Source organism: Tachypleus tridentatus, chromosome 7 (genome assembly GCF_004210375.1).
Source record: "Tachypleus tridentatus isolate NWPU-2018 chromosome 7, ASM421037v1, whole genome shotgun sequence".
Lineage (NCBI taxonomy): Eukaryota > Metazoa > Arthropoda > Merostomata > Xiphosura > Limulidae > Tachypleus > Tachypleus tridentatus.
The window spans coordinates 99,704,321-99,719,776 of NC_134831.1; the positions used below are offsets into that span (position 1 = coordinate 99,704,321).

At 28.6% G+C, this 15,456-nt stretch overlaps 1 protein-coding gene across 11 annotated transcripts in view; it reads left to right on the forward strand.

Moving 5' to 3' along the window:
- The first annotated feature begins 642 nt into the window (after window positions 1-642).
- LOC143256279 (signal peptide peptidase-like 3) overlaps window positions 643-15,456 on the forward strand; it is a 49,705-nt gene continuing 34,891 nt past the window's right edge. The window contains exons 1-5 of one of the 11 annotated variants that reach the window (XM_076513317.1): window positions 656-820; window positions 1,807-1,891; window positions 6,903-7,079; window positions 12,475-12,552; window positions 14,501-14,568. In XM_076513317.1, coding sequence (XP_076369432.1) covers window positions 7,042-7,079; window positions 12,475-12,552; window positions 14,501-14,568 — 184 coding nt within the window. In that variant the 5' untranslated portion in view covers window positions 656-820; window positions 1,807-1,891; window positions 6,903-7,041. Of the gene's footprint in view, window positions 821-1,806; window positions 1,892-4,893; window positions 5,038-6,902; window positions 7,080-12,474; window positions 12,553-14,500; window positions 14,569-15,456 lie in introns of those variants that run through there. The other 10 variants (XM_076513306.1, XM_076513311.1, XM_076513309.1 and 7 more) reach the window with 10 other exon arrangements.

Sequence of the window (15,456 nt, forward strand, 5' to 3'; positions counted from 1 at the left end):
GGGGAACTTTAGAGAAAAACTTGGCAATAGAAGTAAGCCTGTTTTGGAGCCCTGAGCTCCTGTCGAGACTACTTTTAAAGGATCATCAAGGATGAAGTTATAAGTGGATTGACCACCAACTCAAAGCAAATTCCCCTAGTAATAGGAAGGTCAATTATAATAAGGGTTATAAACGTTCTAAAACATTTGGTTCAAGTTTTCTGGTAAATTCGAGTGTATGCTATAAATGCAATATAGTTTTAAAAACGCAGGGTTGTTTCAAAATTGTAGAATCGTTTCTTACCAGTAGAGTTAAATCTACCAGTGTATTCTCTTTCCGTTTTAGCCGTGAAGTAACTTTATTCTTTACGTTAGTGCAATGCAATTTATGTCAATTTTTAACGTAGATTACAAGTAGAGATAACGAAGGTTGTTTGAAAAATGTTAAAAAAGAAATAAACTAATTTGTCATGATTTACGTGGATTGGACTTTGAGTTCTTTACAACGGGTAGTTAAAACTAATTTCTAATGAAGAACAACATTACAACAACAATAACTCGCTACTCTTTAACTTTCTTATTTGCGTTAATGTACCACTTATTTTTTACTGACAACATCAATTTTCTACCAAACATCTCAATTAAAACATTGAAAAATATAGCAAACAACGGAAGCTAGAGGGCGCATTGCTTGCTCGTGGCAAGGTAATGACTAAATAAGTCAAAGTCTTATCTTCGAAAATAAAAAGGTTTTGTGAAAAGAACTTGAGTTGGATAATACTTTGGTTTTACCAATAATAATGTAGTGGAAAACATTATGTAATGTGATTTATGATGGAAAGTAAGTTCAAACAAACCAAAAATATCAGTTTGTTGTGAGTCAAGTGTTATAAAAAGTTTTAACTACATAACAGGATGGATAGTGTCAATCTTTTATAACCTTTATCGTAAAGTTTGCGTACTGTTTTTTTTTTTGGTATATCATTTTCTGTCAGTAAAATTATACCCTTTTTTAAATCACGGACGTAAAATATGATATATTTTAAAATAGTAACAGATGTATGTTATACCATGGACTTTATGACATTCTGATCAGTGACTGTGTTGTAATTACTTGTCTTTGAAATGTGTCACTATCAGTGTACTTATCAAATTTTCAAATTAGTAGAAATTATTTCTTGATTTAAAATGTTTAGTAAAAAGTTTGAATTGTTAATATAGTAATTGAAAAGCAGAAGTGAATTGCATGTATTCATATTGAAGCTTTCATAATAAAACTGATTATTTAAGTATTGTATTCAAAACATTAATAATATTGTGGTAATAATTTTCTTCTTAATATTTTGATACTTTTTAACATGTAATTGCACTTGGTGGTGAATTAGAGAGAGTTCTTAAAGCCATACATTTTCTGTTTTATTTTGAGCACAATAAGTATGGGCACATAGTAAGTGTGTCTTGTGACATAGTCATAACATGTTGTTACAAAAACAAATTAAATCTGGCCTTAAGGATAATGATAAGAGGTTGCACTAATGATAATAAAGTTAAAAAAAATAAGTATTTTTAATTTCAAGCTGTCAGGTTTTCGAAGTTCAGTATTAGACAGCATATACTTAGCCAAGTGTTGGTGCTAGAAAGTCAGTGTTTCAGGGACAAGTGTGTATATCACAGTCCCATATACCCATAATTCAGTATAATTGATTTAAGACTGATTGTAGGATTTTGAAGATGGAATGTTATTGTAGAGCAAAGTGAACTGTGATTTTCATCATTATATGTTTCAGTCATTGTCAAGTTTTCAATTTATTTATTTATTACACACAGGTTTTGATTTTTTTTTCTCCTTAGAGAAGAGTATATAACTTCACATGGGTAACATTTCAACTCTTTATTTGCAGTACTGGCTCATGTAGGTATTTCTTTCCTAGAATATTATACTGTTTTAAAATCTCTGTTTGTAAACTGTCTTTATGTAAATGAAAAATAGCAACAATTCCAACCCAGAGGTATAACTTTTGTAAGATTGGTCAAGTCAGATTATTGACAGTAATTTTTTTGCTTTCTTTCCCTTCAAACTTTCATTATCCTTTTAAATAACTTTACGTCTACTTCAACTTGGGTCATGTTCTTCACCATTTGACCTAAACAATTAAATAAACCAAATCCACTAACTTACCCTCATCTAGATAAGAATCACCCTTATTTTAAAAGCTGATGCACTGTATGTTGATAAGGCAGGATGATAATGAAAAATATTTATACGACTCTAAAACTTTTTCACCAATGTAATTGAGACTAAATGGACTGAAATTCCCAGGAAATGCTTATCTACCCCTACATAAAAATTGGAATAACAATAGCCACCTTCTAAGCTACTGTCAGCTGCCCTCTGTCCAGTGACCTATCAAATCTGGTCTTTAACCTGTTACAAAACTTTAGGGTAAATAATGTCTGAACTTTATTTTTAACTTCTAATCTTTGTGTGTGTGTTTTTAATCAAGTTTGGACTAGTATTTTTATGTATACTACCAGAACATTTCTTCCATATACAGGATCAAGAATTAAGCTAATAACATTACTGGTGAAAAACAGTGAGAAAACATTATTTAGAAGCTTGGCAGTTTTAAAGTAATCTAAAAGTGCTCTACACGAGTCAGGATCATATCAAAGTATAGTACCATTCTAGGCAGGTATATTTGTGCTGTCTCCACTTCTGTGTGAAGGGTCCAAAAATGAAGCCTTTGTATTAGTTACATCATTAATCATGTGATAAGCAACATGATCATTCAGATTGCTGATTAATTTGCCAATCTGGTATGGCAGGCTACAACACCTCTGCACAAGAAGATAAAAGCATAATTCGTTAAATTATTTTTATGAATTTGGTTTAATGTTTCTTAAATTTGCTGACCAAGGCAGCTGCCTACTCGGCCTATGTGCGTGAACATGGCCATGACCTGGTTCCCTTTCTGTAATGATATTTTAATGCAAAGTAATACATTTAGTACTGCTTATGCTTATCCATAAAATAACCTTGTCTAATAAGTATAACTGTATCATTCAGGCATGTGTTTTAATGTAATTGTTTCACCATGTACTGATATTGCATTGATATGTTTGCAAGACAACAAGTGTATATTTTATTGTACTAACTTGGGAAGAATTTGTACTTCTGATTGAACTTTGTACACTAAGGTCAGGGTTTGGTTCTATGAATATCTTTCTTTGTAAATTTAATTTAGTTTCTTTGTAATAAATAAATATTCAGAACTAAAAATTGTTATGGATGCCCACACTTTTGGTATGGGAGAGGTGAATTTTAAATTTCCATTTTACACTAAGTGAAATTAAATTTTGTTGACAGTGATGGTGTAAGGATTGGAGTGGATTGTGTTTGAGAATTGTGGACTTGATTGTGACTTATGAAAGGCTCAGAAAAATACAATAGTTTTAAGTTGAAGAGTTTGTTTTGGAGTACATTAGGAAAGATTGTGAAATAAGAGGTGGAAAGTAGTAGGTTAGGAGCAAATTCAGGAAATAAATGAACAGAGACAGGTTGAAGGTTGTCTAGACAAAGATGGAAGAATAGAGTGGTAGTGTTGCAAGGGTACATAATAGTAAAAATGTTGGGTTTTAGAAAGAGGTTGAGGTTCAAGTCTCAATATATTGTAACCTTTGGTATCTTGCAGTGAGGAAGGACACACTCAAAAGGTGTACAATGTGAAGGACTGTTGTCAATATACTGAAAGTTATTTGTTGTGGGTAACGTAGAAAGAGCAGGATTAAAACTTGCTTGTCAGGTGGTAAAGTAGAAGATATATTGACATTCAGTTTCTGTTAGTTGTTCTAATTTACAACTCAAGAGATGCATTATTAAGGTTTTTAAGTCATAAGAAATATACTTCAATCAGCTGAATAATTTGTTGTTTTTTGCAACTATGATGAAATAGAAGAGATGCCACTTAAAGAATGACCATGTGAGGAGATCTCAAAATTTATAACCAAGTGCATGGAAATACCACCCCCCCCCAAAAAATCCAAGTGTCTGTTGCAGTAGTAATTTTTGATAACATTCATGTTACTTGATTAAGAAGTAAAAAATCATGGTTAAATCTATGAATAATTAACAATTTGAAACAGCTTTATTTTATATTTATTACTATTATGAATAAATGAGTTACATATAATACATCCAGTTACTAAAAGTAAACTGTTTTTAATACTCTTACTAAATATCTTGATATTAAAATTATCTTTAAATAGAATTTTCAGTAGTTCATTACTGTATCTGAGAGTGTATGATTTCAGTTTTTGACAAGCATTTTGAAGAACATGCTATGTCTTTTTGAAATTGATTTCTTTTGCCACTTTTGAATGTAGCTCTTTCTTGCATGTCATCTTTTAGAAAGTCATATTCAGAATTTAATTGAACTTTATTATCAATGTATATCTGTAAATTTGATAGGAAAATGTATTTTATAATTCAGGTTTGTTTATTATTTAAATTTTAATTTCAAAATCAGTAAGTAACAAATTCAGTTCTTGTATCACGTGATGTCTTAACCACAGTTTCTTCACATCAGAATATTCTAACTTCAAAAATGAACTGTTACAGTTTCTAGCCAGTTAGAAATGTTAGGTAATCACAAACAAGAATCTAAAATTTGAGCTTTGTACCTTCTTTATTTGCTGAGGTATCATAAATATGTGAAACACACCCGAGAAGCCCCTTTTGTACTCCTCTGACTTGAAACATTTAGTTAATCAACAGAAAGGGTAGATTCTCTTCTAAGTAAATTTTACAGTTCTGCTTTCAGTTTTTCCATACTTATTATTAGTCGATGAGAATTGATGAATTTGTGTTCATCAACTTTTATGCTCTGAACAGAATTGTTTAAACCTATATATGGTTTACGTAGCTGAAATATTACAACAGGAGTTCTAGTGATTGTGTTCCAAGACTCGTCTGAAAAATGCATGAATTTTTTTGGAGACCTAGTTTTGTGAGGTTCAACAACTGTCAAATATAACAACTGTAAATCATTTAATTCTATAGTGAGTACTAAAACTTTTTGTTTATGAATATCTTTTGATTTATTTTTATATTTTTCAGCAAAAGTAACTAAAGTGTAAAAGTTATAAATAAACCTAATGAAAGTTCAGTAAATGTCAACTTAAATTAGCTCTATAGGAAATAACTGCTGGATTTTCATCCTATTACTTTTGACATGAGAATTTCTGCTTAAATAGCTACATAGTCTAGCAAATTAAGAAGTAGGTGTGAGAAGTGTAAGGAATTTGGAACATTGTACTCAATACTGCAGTCAGAACAGAGAAAAAACATGAAATGGTTTTCAGATTTTTGTGTCAATGGTATCACTATACTTAGCAATAAAATAGAGAAAATCCAAAGTTTTCCCCAAACCTTTTGATACTTAGTTAAATCTAAATGATTCTTTAAGTTTTCTTAACCTTATTTCTTGTTCTCTCATTTTTATGGAGCTTTTTACTTTATTTTTATAGTCTTTTTGTATATGAGGTATTCATATATTTACTGGAAACTTGTCTTCTTAGTATCTTTGCTACATTTATTGATTGCAAGTTTAATTATAATTAATGTATTAAAGTATTTTTATGTAGTTGATATTATAAGCACATGTTTATGCTTAATTGTCTATGTAGGTAGTAAGGTGTATGTTAAGTAATAAATTTGTTTTTACAATGTGAATTTTTTTTATTCTTCATATGCAAATGAGATGCAAAATGCCTTTCATTTTGAAAGCTCATGATTTAATAGTTTTTGTTTGCCACCGAGTTATTTTCTACAAATTCCATAATTTATTTGTATTACAGTGATTGAATACGTGTGTTTGTATAATTGTTCTGTAATGAGCAGTTTATCAACAATTTATTATTATGATTTAAAATGTTTTTCATTATGCTTATTAGTGTTCCTGATTTTGTATCTTAAAATCGATACTGTTTCCTTGTTTTGTTTTTTCTGTAAATGTTGACTCATCAGTTTTCTCTGTGTAACTGGCTCCCTCTTTATATTGTGTTTTTGTTTCACTCTTCATTTCTACATCCAATTTTTATTATTTTTATTATTTCATGATGAATGTATATTCTAGTACTGTAAATTTTGTATTGATATTTTCAAGTTTTTTTTAAACGTGTACTTTTACTCAGATATTGTGTACAGTTCATTTTCTCTATAGTATAGATAGTTATCTCTGAATCTATAGTTTTTTGCCTTGTAGTTTTGATATTAATATGGTACCAGTAGAATGTGTGTTTGGGTAGTACATTTATTTGCTGTACTTATGGTCCTTTAGAAGTCAATCAAGGTAGTTTTTTTTAGATTTTTCAGTAATTTTGTGTTGTATCATCTGTAGTTTCTGCGTTTGTGGTTTTTGTTGTATTTGCCGTTCATATAATGACATTTTAAACTCCTGTTTTTATTTGATCTGTTTGTGTAACAAAGTTCTGTTCATTTTTGTGAATATTTGTTTGGTTGTTAATGGTGTGTATTAGGTTTTGTTTTCAATAATGTTTACTCAATTTGACTTTTGTTATGTTGTTAATTTGCTGTCTTTACATTTTGTAAATTTTTGTAATTTAAATTACTTGTTGTAAGTTTCACCTCTTGAGTTTCAAGTTTTTACAATAAATGTTACTTTGCTCTTTCTTTCTGTTGTTTTTGTCTTAATTGAAATATTTTAAAAATGAGTTTACTATTTGTACTATTTGCATACCATAAATTTATTCTTATTTAATTTTTTTTCTAACTTCCATTTTCACTTAATCCCATTAACTTCCAAGTTATAAAAATACAACTTTTTGTTTTGGGTGTCGGATTTAAATATTGGTTTGTTTGATACTTGTTTTGTTTGTATTTTTATTCTTTTTAATGTTTATAGTAGCATCATGGAGCTGTTTATGGTGATCCTGTGGGCATACATCTACAAGGATTTTTGAAATTTGGGTAACTACAGAGAAAATAATAGCCAAACAAGTGCACTGGTGAAACTGGTTCATCTTTTCTGTGACATAAAAACAATGACACATGCTCATGCTTCTATTTCGGAGTACCAGTGGTGAGTGAAATAAATATTTTTAATTATTCCAGTACTGCATTAGCAAAACAACATTAAAGGGCTGTAAGAGGCCTTTTGATCCTTCAAAGCTTTAAATGTGCGAGCAGAGCTATTTTGTCCAAATACACTTTAATTATTCACATTATGTGGTTTATCTAAAGTGAATACAATGCACCATCCATGTTTTTTTTTATATTCCTCCTGTTATAGTTTTGTAATTTGAAATATTATATTTGTGGTTAAGTACCATTTGCTCTGTTTTTTTATCTTTTGTGATGTTATTGGTGTATTTAGGTAACCCTGCCAAATATGCTTTCCCGTCTTTTTTTTGGGGGGGTGTACTCGGTGTTATTCATTTTCCAACTTAAGCTGTATCATTGGACCATTTGCCCACATGTTCCTTATTCAAGTCTACGTACACTGCTTGAGATTTAAAAAATAAATTTAAATAGAGATTTTTTAATATATTTTTTTGGCCTTGCCTTCTAGGGAAACATTTTTGCCTCACAATCTCATCAAATGGAATTTATTTTTTTCGTATATATAATATGAGTAGAGTATTTCTTTATTTTTAAATACTTTTTTGTTCAGATGTTTTGGTCCAAAACTAATTTTAGGTGAAAAGTATTTGCATTGGATGTGGTGTCCAGTATTCAAAAATCTGATTTCAATCTCAGTTGTCCTTCAGTGACAAGATGGTAAGCCTAAAGTTTTATAAGATTAAAAACTGGGTTTCGATACCTCTTGTGGATAGTAGCCCATTTTGTAGCATTGTGATTAATTACATACATCAGAAAACAAAACACTGTTAATTATTCACTGTTTCATTTGGGTTTTCATTTGATGTTTCTGCATTCACATATTATACCTCATCCTGTTGAAGTTCTGGAACTCTTCAGTTGTCTACCTACATAGGTTACGATAATTTCTCACCGAAACATCGTCTGCAAAAGTTCTGAAACCTTTTACTTATTTTAGGTTACACAAACAACTTTGTTAGAGTTTTGTTACTCTTTAGTTACTTTAGGTTACACAAACAACTTTGTTAGAGTTTTGTTACTCTTTACTTATTTTAGGTTACACAAATAACTTTGTTAAAGTTTTGTTACTCTTTAGTTACTTTAGGTTACACAAACAACTTTGTTAGAGTTTTGTTACTCTTTAGTTACTTTAGGTTACACATCTTCCATGGAAGTCACAAAATTTCTTAAACAGTGTGTGCTTGCTGCCAGATAATTTACACAATCTAGTTCTATATTTCAAAAGTGGGTTCCCCACAAACTTTGAATGTCAGAATCCTCACTTGTGTTCTAACAGTTTATCTTATGGTTAAAAACAACTGATTTTTTTTGCATGTGTCTTTGTTATTATTACTTTGGTAATTTTTGTAGTAATGTTTTAGCATATTCTAAAACTGGTATTAAACTTTTTTTTTTCTTTCATTGTGTGTACATTGCATTACTATTCTTTTTTCTTTCATTATGTGTACGTTACATTACTATTTTTTTTCTTTCATTATGTGTACATTACATTATTCTTTTTTTCTTTCATTATGTGTACATTACATTACTATTTTTTTCTTTCATTGTGTACATTACATTACTATTCTTTTTTTTTTCATTTCATTGTGTACATTACATTACTATTTTTTTTTCTTTCATTATGTGTACATTACTATTTTTTTTCTTTCATTATGTGTACATTACATTACTATTTGTTTTCTTTCATTGTGTGTACATTACTATTATTTTTTTCTTTCATTATGTGTACATTACATTACTATTCTTTTTTTCTTTCATTGTGTGTACATTACATTACTATTCTTTATTTCTTTCATTGTGTGTACATTACATTACTATTCTTTATTTTTCTTTCATTGTGTGTACATTACATTACTATTCTTTTTTTTTCTTTCATTGTGTGTACATTACATTACTATTCTTTTTTTTTTTCATTATGTGTACATTACATTACTATTTTTTTTCTTTCATTATGTGTACATTACATTATTCTTTTTTTCTTTCATTATGTGTACATTACATTACTATTTTTTTTTTTTCTTTCATTGTGTACATTACATTACTATTCTTTTTTCTTTCATTGTGTACATTACATTACTATTTTTTTTTCTTTCATTATGTGTACATTACTATTTGTTTTCTTTCATTGTGTGTACATTACTATTATTTTTTTCTTTCATTATGTGTACATTACATTACTATTCTTTTTTTTTTTCATTGTGTGTACATTACATTACTATTCTTTATTTTCTTTCATTGTTAGTGTACATTACATTACTATTCTTTATTTCTTTCTTTGTGTGTACATTACATTACTATTCTTTTTTTCTTTCATTGTGTGTACATTACATTACTATTCTTTTTTTCTTTCATTGTGTGTACATTACATTACTATTCTTTTTTCTTTCATTGTGTGTACATTACATTACTATTTTTTTTTTTCTTTATTATGTGTACATTACATTACTATTCTTTTTTTCTTTCATTATGTGTACATTACATTACTATTCTTTTTTTTTTCATTATGTGTACATTACATTACTATTCTTTTTTCTTTCATTATGTGTACATTACATTACTATTTTTTTTTCTTTCATTGTGTGTACATTACATTACTATTTTTTTTTCTTTCATTGTGTGTACATTACATTAATTCTTTTTTTTTCATTGTGTGTACATTACATTAATTCTTTTTCTTTCATTGTGTGTACATTACATTAATTCTTTTTCTTTCATTGTGTGTACATTACATTAATTCTTTTTCTTTCATTATGTGTACATTACATTACTATTCTTTTTTTCTTTCATTGTGTGTACATTACATTACTATTCTTTTTTTCTTTCATTGTGTGTACATTACATTACTATTTTTTTTCTTTCATTATGTGTACATTACATTACTATTCTTTTTTTTTTTCATTGTGTGAAAATTACATTACTATTCTTTTTTTCTTTCATTGTGTGAAAATTACATTACTATTCTTTTTTTCTTTCATTGTGTGTACATTACATTACTATTTTTTTTCTTTCATTATGTGTACATTACATTACTATTCTTTTTTTCTTTCATTGTGTGTACATTACATTACTATTCTTTTTTTCTTTCATTGTGTGTACATTACATTACTATTCTTTTTTTCTTTCATTGTGTGTACATTACATTACTATTCTTTTTTTCTTTCATTGTGTGTACAATACATTACTATTCTTTTTTTCTTTCATTGTGTGTACATTACATTACTATTCTATGCTTTTGCAACTTTCTTCTTATTAACATGTCTTTCCCTCAATTTTTGAGAACTATTTTGAAAACTTGTAAGTTAACTCCCTCCTCATCAGTGAGCACATGCTCTCTCACACACACACACACACACACACACCATTGTTTGTTTTGGGTGCTATGTTTGTACAGGAACACAATGTGTGTTGTTTTATTGTATAACTCTTTAAGATACCTGTTGGTTTTTCACTCCATGGTTGAAAGTTCTGGTTAAAGGTCAAGTATATTACCAGACCTTACGACTTGCTTAAACGCCATAAACTATGTCATGTTTTATGGCTTCATTAAGTAATTCTTCATGCAAGACACGTTGCTGTTGGTAAGGCCTTTTATTTAACAGACAGGATACAGTCAAACAGAATATGAAATCAATTTTTTTTTAAATTGTATAAAAGTTTAACTTTTGGTGTTATTCTATATTTAATTTTTTAAGACCTTGCCTGTAGTTTTAGTAATGTTTACATTACTTTGTTTTGTTAATGTGCTACAGCAGAAGTTTCCAAAGTTGTAATTTAAAGCCAATTGAGATCTTGACTGGAGGTATTTACTATCTCATGGTATAACAGATTAATAATAACCACTATCAATTGAGACCTTGACTGGAGGTATTTACTATCTCATGGTATAACAGATTAATAATAACCACTATCAATTGAGACCTTGACTGGAGGTATTTACTATCTCATGGTATAACACATTAATAATAACCGCTATCAATTGAGACCTTGACTGGAGGTATTTACTATCTCATGGTATAACAGATTAATAATAACCACTATCTATTGAGACCTTGACTAGAGGTATTTACTATCTCATGGTATAACAGATTAATAATAACCACTATCAATTGAGACCTTGACTGGAGGTATTTACTATCTCATGGTATAACAGATTAATAATAACCACTATCAATTGAGACCTTGACTGGAGGTATTTACTATCTCATGGTATAACAGATTAATAATAACCGCTATCAATTGAGACCTTGACTGGAGGTATTTACTATCTCATTGTATAACAGATTAATAATAACCACTATCAATTGAGACCTTGACTGGAGGTATTTACTATCTCATGGTATAACAGATTAATAATAACCGCTATCAATTGAGACCTTGACTGGAGTTATTTACTATCTCATGGTATAACAGATTAATAATAACCACTATATCTTTACATGGTATAACAGATTAATAATAACCGCTATATCTTTACATGGTATAACAAATTAATAATAACCACTATCAATTGAGACCTTGACTGGAGGTATTTACTATCTCATGGTATAATACATTAATAATAACCGCTATCAATTGAGACCTTGACTGGAGGTATTTACTATCTCATGTTATAACAGATTAATAATAATTGCTATCAATTGAGACCTTGACTGGAGGTATTTACTATCTCATAGTATAACAGATTAATAATAACTGCTATATCTTTACGTGGTATAACACATTAATAATAACCACTATATCTTTACGTGGTATAACAGATTAATAATAACCACTATATCTTTCCTTCTTTGATAATTTCTCCTTTGAGAAAAAGTCTTAAGTACAAACAAATTGTGTGGTCATAGTTATTACAACCAGTTAAATTCTTGTTGAAAATATTGTTTTGTCCAGCATCTGGGAACTTTTGCTTATAATATTTCTACATGTAATCAGGCTCCCCCTGAGGACCAGACTTTGAGTCATTGTTTCAAAGGACTTTTTTTCACCAAGAATAACAGTGAAAGATTATATTATATTATACAAAAAATATAATTACAAAAATTTCTAATTCTTTATTCAGTAATATTAAATTGCAAATCAAAATATGCAGATTATAAAAATTTGTAAATCTTTCTACAGTAATGTTAAATCAGTAATTGTTGCACTGTTAGTATTATGCAGAGAAACCGAAATGTTGAATAATTGTAAAAAACAGTGGGCAGTCAAGGTGTTCAAATAATGAACTAGTTACTTAGTATAATACTCTACATGGTCATGGTAAGATATGTAGTAGTAACACACTTGGAATATGCTTGAATCTGGAAGAATGAATGCTACAACATTCTGTTCAACTGAAGCTTCCAATCTTTTTATAGGGCCTATTCATTGGTGGATTCTTCTCGGGTGTCAACATTTTTAGTATCTATCCTCCTCATAGTTTACAGCAGCTTTAGGTGAGCTTTTAATCTGTTTCAGTGATCTGAAAACTATGGTCTGTTTATGTATGAAGTACATTGATTTAATAAAGCATTCTACTTTAGTAAAATTTCAGGGAGAAATATAGTTACACAGTGCTGTTGAACTGTTAATTTTAAAGTTTTAAAGTAGGGTTTAAGTAACCTGTACATTTGTTTCACTTAAAATAGTGTTTAATGTTTCATTCCAAAACAAAGAATAATTAATTTCAGTTCACTTTAATATCAACTGTTTAGTATCTTATGCCTTATGATGTGTATAAAAACTTGTATGGTGTAAGAAAACTATGTGGACATGATTATCAAAGAAAATCTATCAGTTGTCAAGACTTTGGTAGTTAGGTCTTCTGTTTGTACATTAAACACTTTATGTAAGATATATATATTTGTGTATGTGTGTACATATGTGTGGTGTTTGTTTTGTAACTTTTTCTGTGTATAAAGAATTTGAGTATGTTTCATTTTTCAACTTAAATGGAATACATTTTTCTTCCTGATTTGAAATCTCTAATTACAGATGTAAAAATCATGTAGCTATAATGATGTATTTGTTTTTTGCAGTTAATCATTAAAGACATTTAAGTTAGTCCATATTTTGACTAAATATTTTTAGTAGGTTTGTTAGCCACTAAGATCATATGAGAATTGAGGTAAAATAAGGATTTGTTTCTTCGTAAACAAGATGTTTCTATGGTAATGTCACTCATTAAATTATTGAAATTTTTGTTTTTCCTAACATATAAATTTTAACAAACCAAATGTCTTTATTAGTTAACAATACATATTTGCAATTTGGCAATCGTGTTTTTTTCGCCAAGTATTTGTAAGTGGTAACTTAGTCCACAAATTGAAGAGTTATATTTATCCAAACATCAGTTATCAAATATCAGTAAGAAATACTACAACAGATTTTTCACAATATTATTTTACTAAATTTAAGGTTTTCTTGATGCTGCAAAACATGTTTAGCTATGAGAACTCATTCTGGAAAAAGTCCTTTTATTGACAGTTTTGAAACATTTGATTAAAGATGCTGATATTCAAATGTCAAACTTCAAAATTTTCAATAAAAGACATTTTAATTTTGAAGTTGTAATCCTTCCATTGCTAAGTACAGATATTCCAAATAAGTTAGGCTACAATGCTTACTAATCGCACCTTGTTAGATATACTTTTTTTCTACAAGACTCTTATTCTTCAAAAACAATATTTCTCTGAATATCAGATTTATTCAGTTTTTGCAGTAAATTGAATAACCTTCTTATAATTTATTATAGGATTAATTAAACAGGAATGTAAGTTTGAACTTAATGAAAGTTGTCTTAGTTTTGATAACGAATTTTCCATAATTCAGTTATACAAGTTTTGAAAATATTTTTTCTATCACTTAAGGATTTTTTACAAATTGGGAAGATGATCATGTATATAGCTCATTATTTTGTTTACCACAATGAACATTTTTTATGTTTCTGTTATAGAATGATAGATAACTGTCATGTCCTGATTTGCCTAGAGTGATAACTAGTGGTTAGTTATAACTAACTAACTAATCTAGTGATAACTAGATAACAGTGGTTGCTAACATTTTAAGGACAAATAAAATGTGACTTGATTTCAATGAAAATGATTTACTTATGTAAAAGTACGTATGACATTTTGTTAAAAATCTGTATGTGATGAAGAAAAATGGATACAGAAATTACCATTGGATATTGACAAATTTTGAGACAATAAAAGCATCGTAGGCCTTTGTTATTTTGCAGAATATTGCAACCTTTTCAAAATAGTTGTGTACATATTTATTTTTCAACTGTTTTTATTTTAAGGAAATAATGAATAATTGTAAGAAAATATTGCATCCTGCCATTGGGACCATGTCATTTTGTGAATGTTATTTTCTGTTAACAAACATGGTATCCAATTTTAGGTCATTAAACATGGAACAGGAGGCTAAACAGAAGCAAAATGAAAAGATTGGCCAGAATCCAGAGAGTAGTAAGTTAATAATTTCATTTCTTTTGTATCTCTGTTTTAATAGAATTAAAACAGATTTTGAAATAAAACAAGTTACAGTGATAATTCTTCTGGAGTTACAGTAATAATTCTTCTGGAGTTACAGTGATAATTCTTCTGGAGTTACAGTGATAATTCTTCTGGTATTTTATGTTCTAATACATCAAAACACATTAGGTGTATTTTGCATGTGGTTTCGTGTATGTTTGGGAAATATGTATATCTTGTGTAATTTGTTAAACATAAGGTATGATTATATTGTTAGAATAGTTAGGTGTACTTTGTTATACAGAAGGTATGATTATATTGTTAGAATAGTTAGGTGTACTTTGTTATACAGAAGGTATGATTATATTGTTAGAATAGTTAGGTGTACTTTGTTATACAGAAGGTATAATTATATTGTTAGAATAGTTAGGTATACTTTGTTATACAGAAGGTATGATTATATTGTTAGAATAGTTAGGTGTACTTTGTTATACAGAAGGTATGATTATATTGTTAGAATAGTTAGTTACATGTGAATATTTCAACCAAACATCTATATTGTTTTTGTAGTAGAAAATTTGAGTTCTTAAACTAATTGTTTTGGGATTACCATTTTACGCTAGCTAGCATATTTTTCTTCTGGTATATACATCTAAGTTACTTGAATCTAGAGCCAACAGGGGATGGCCTTCTAAAATTAAAACTGTTTGGGGAGGCAAGAAAATTACCTCGGTAGTTTGTTAGAATACATTTTTAAATAAATAGAATTATAAGAGCAACTGTAAAAAACTGGTTTTATAGATGGCTTAAAAAGGTAATATAATAACAAGTTTGATACTCACGTATGAAGAATAAAAATACTTTCATCCATCATACAGTTTG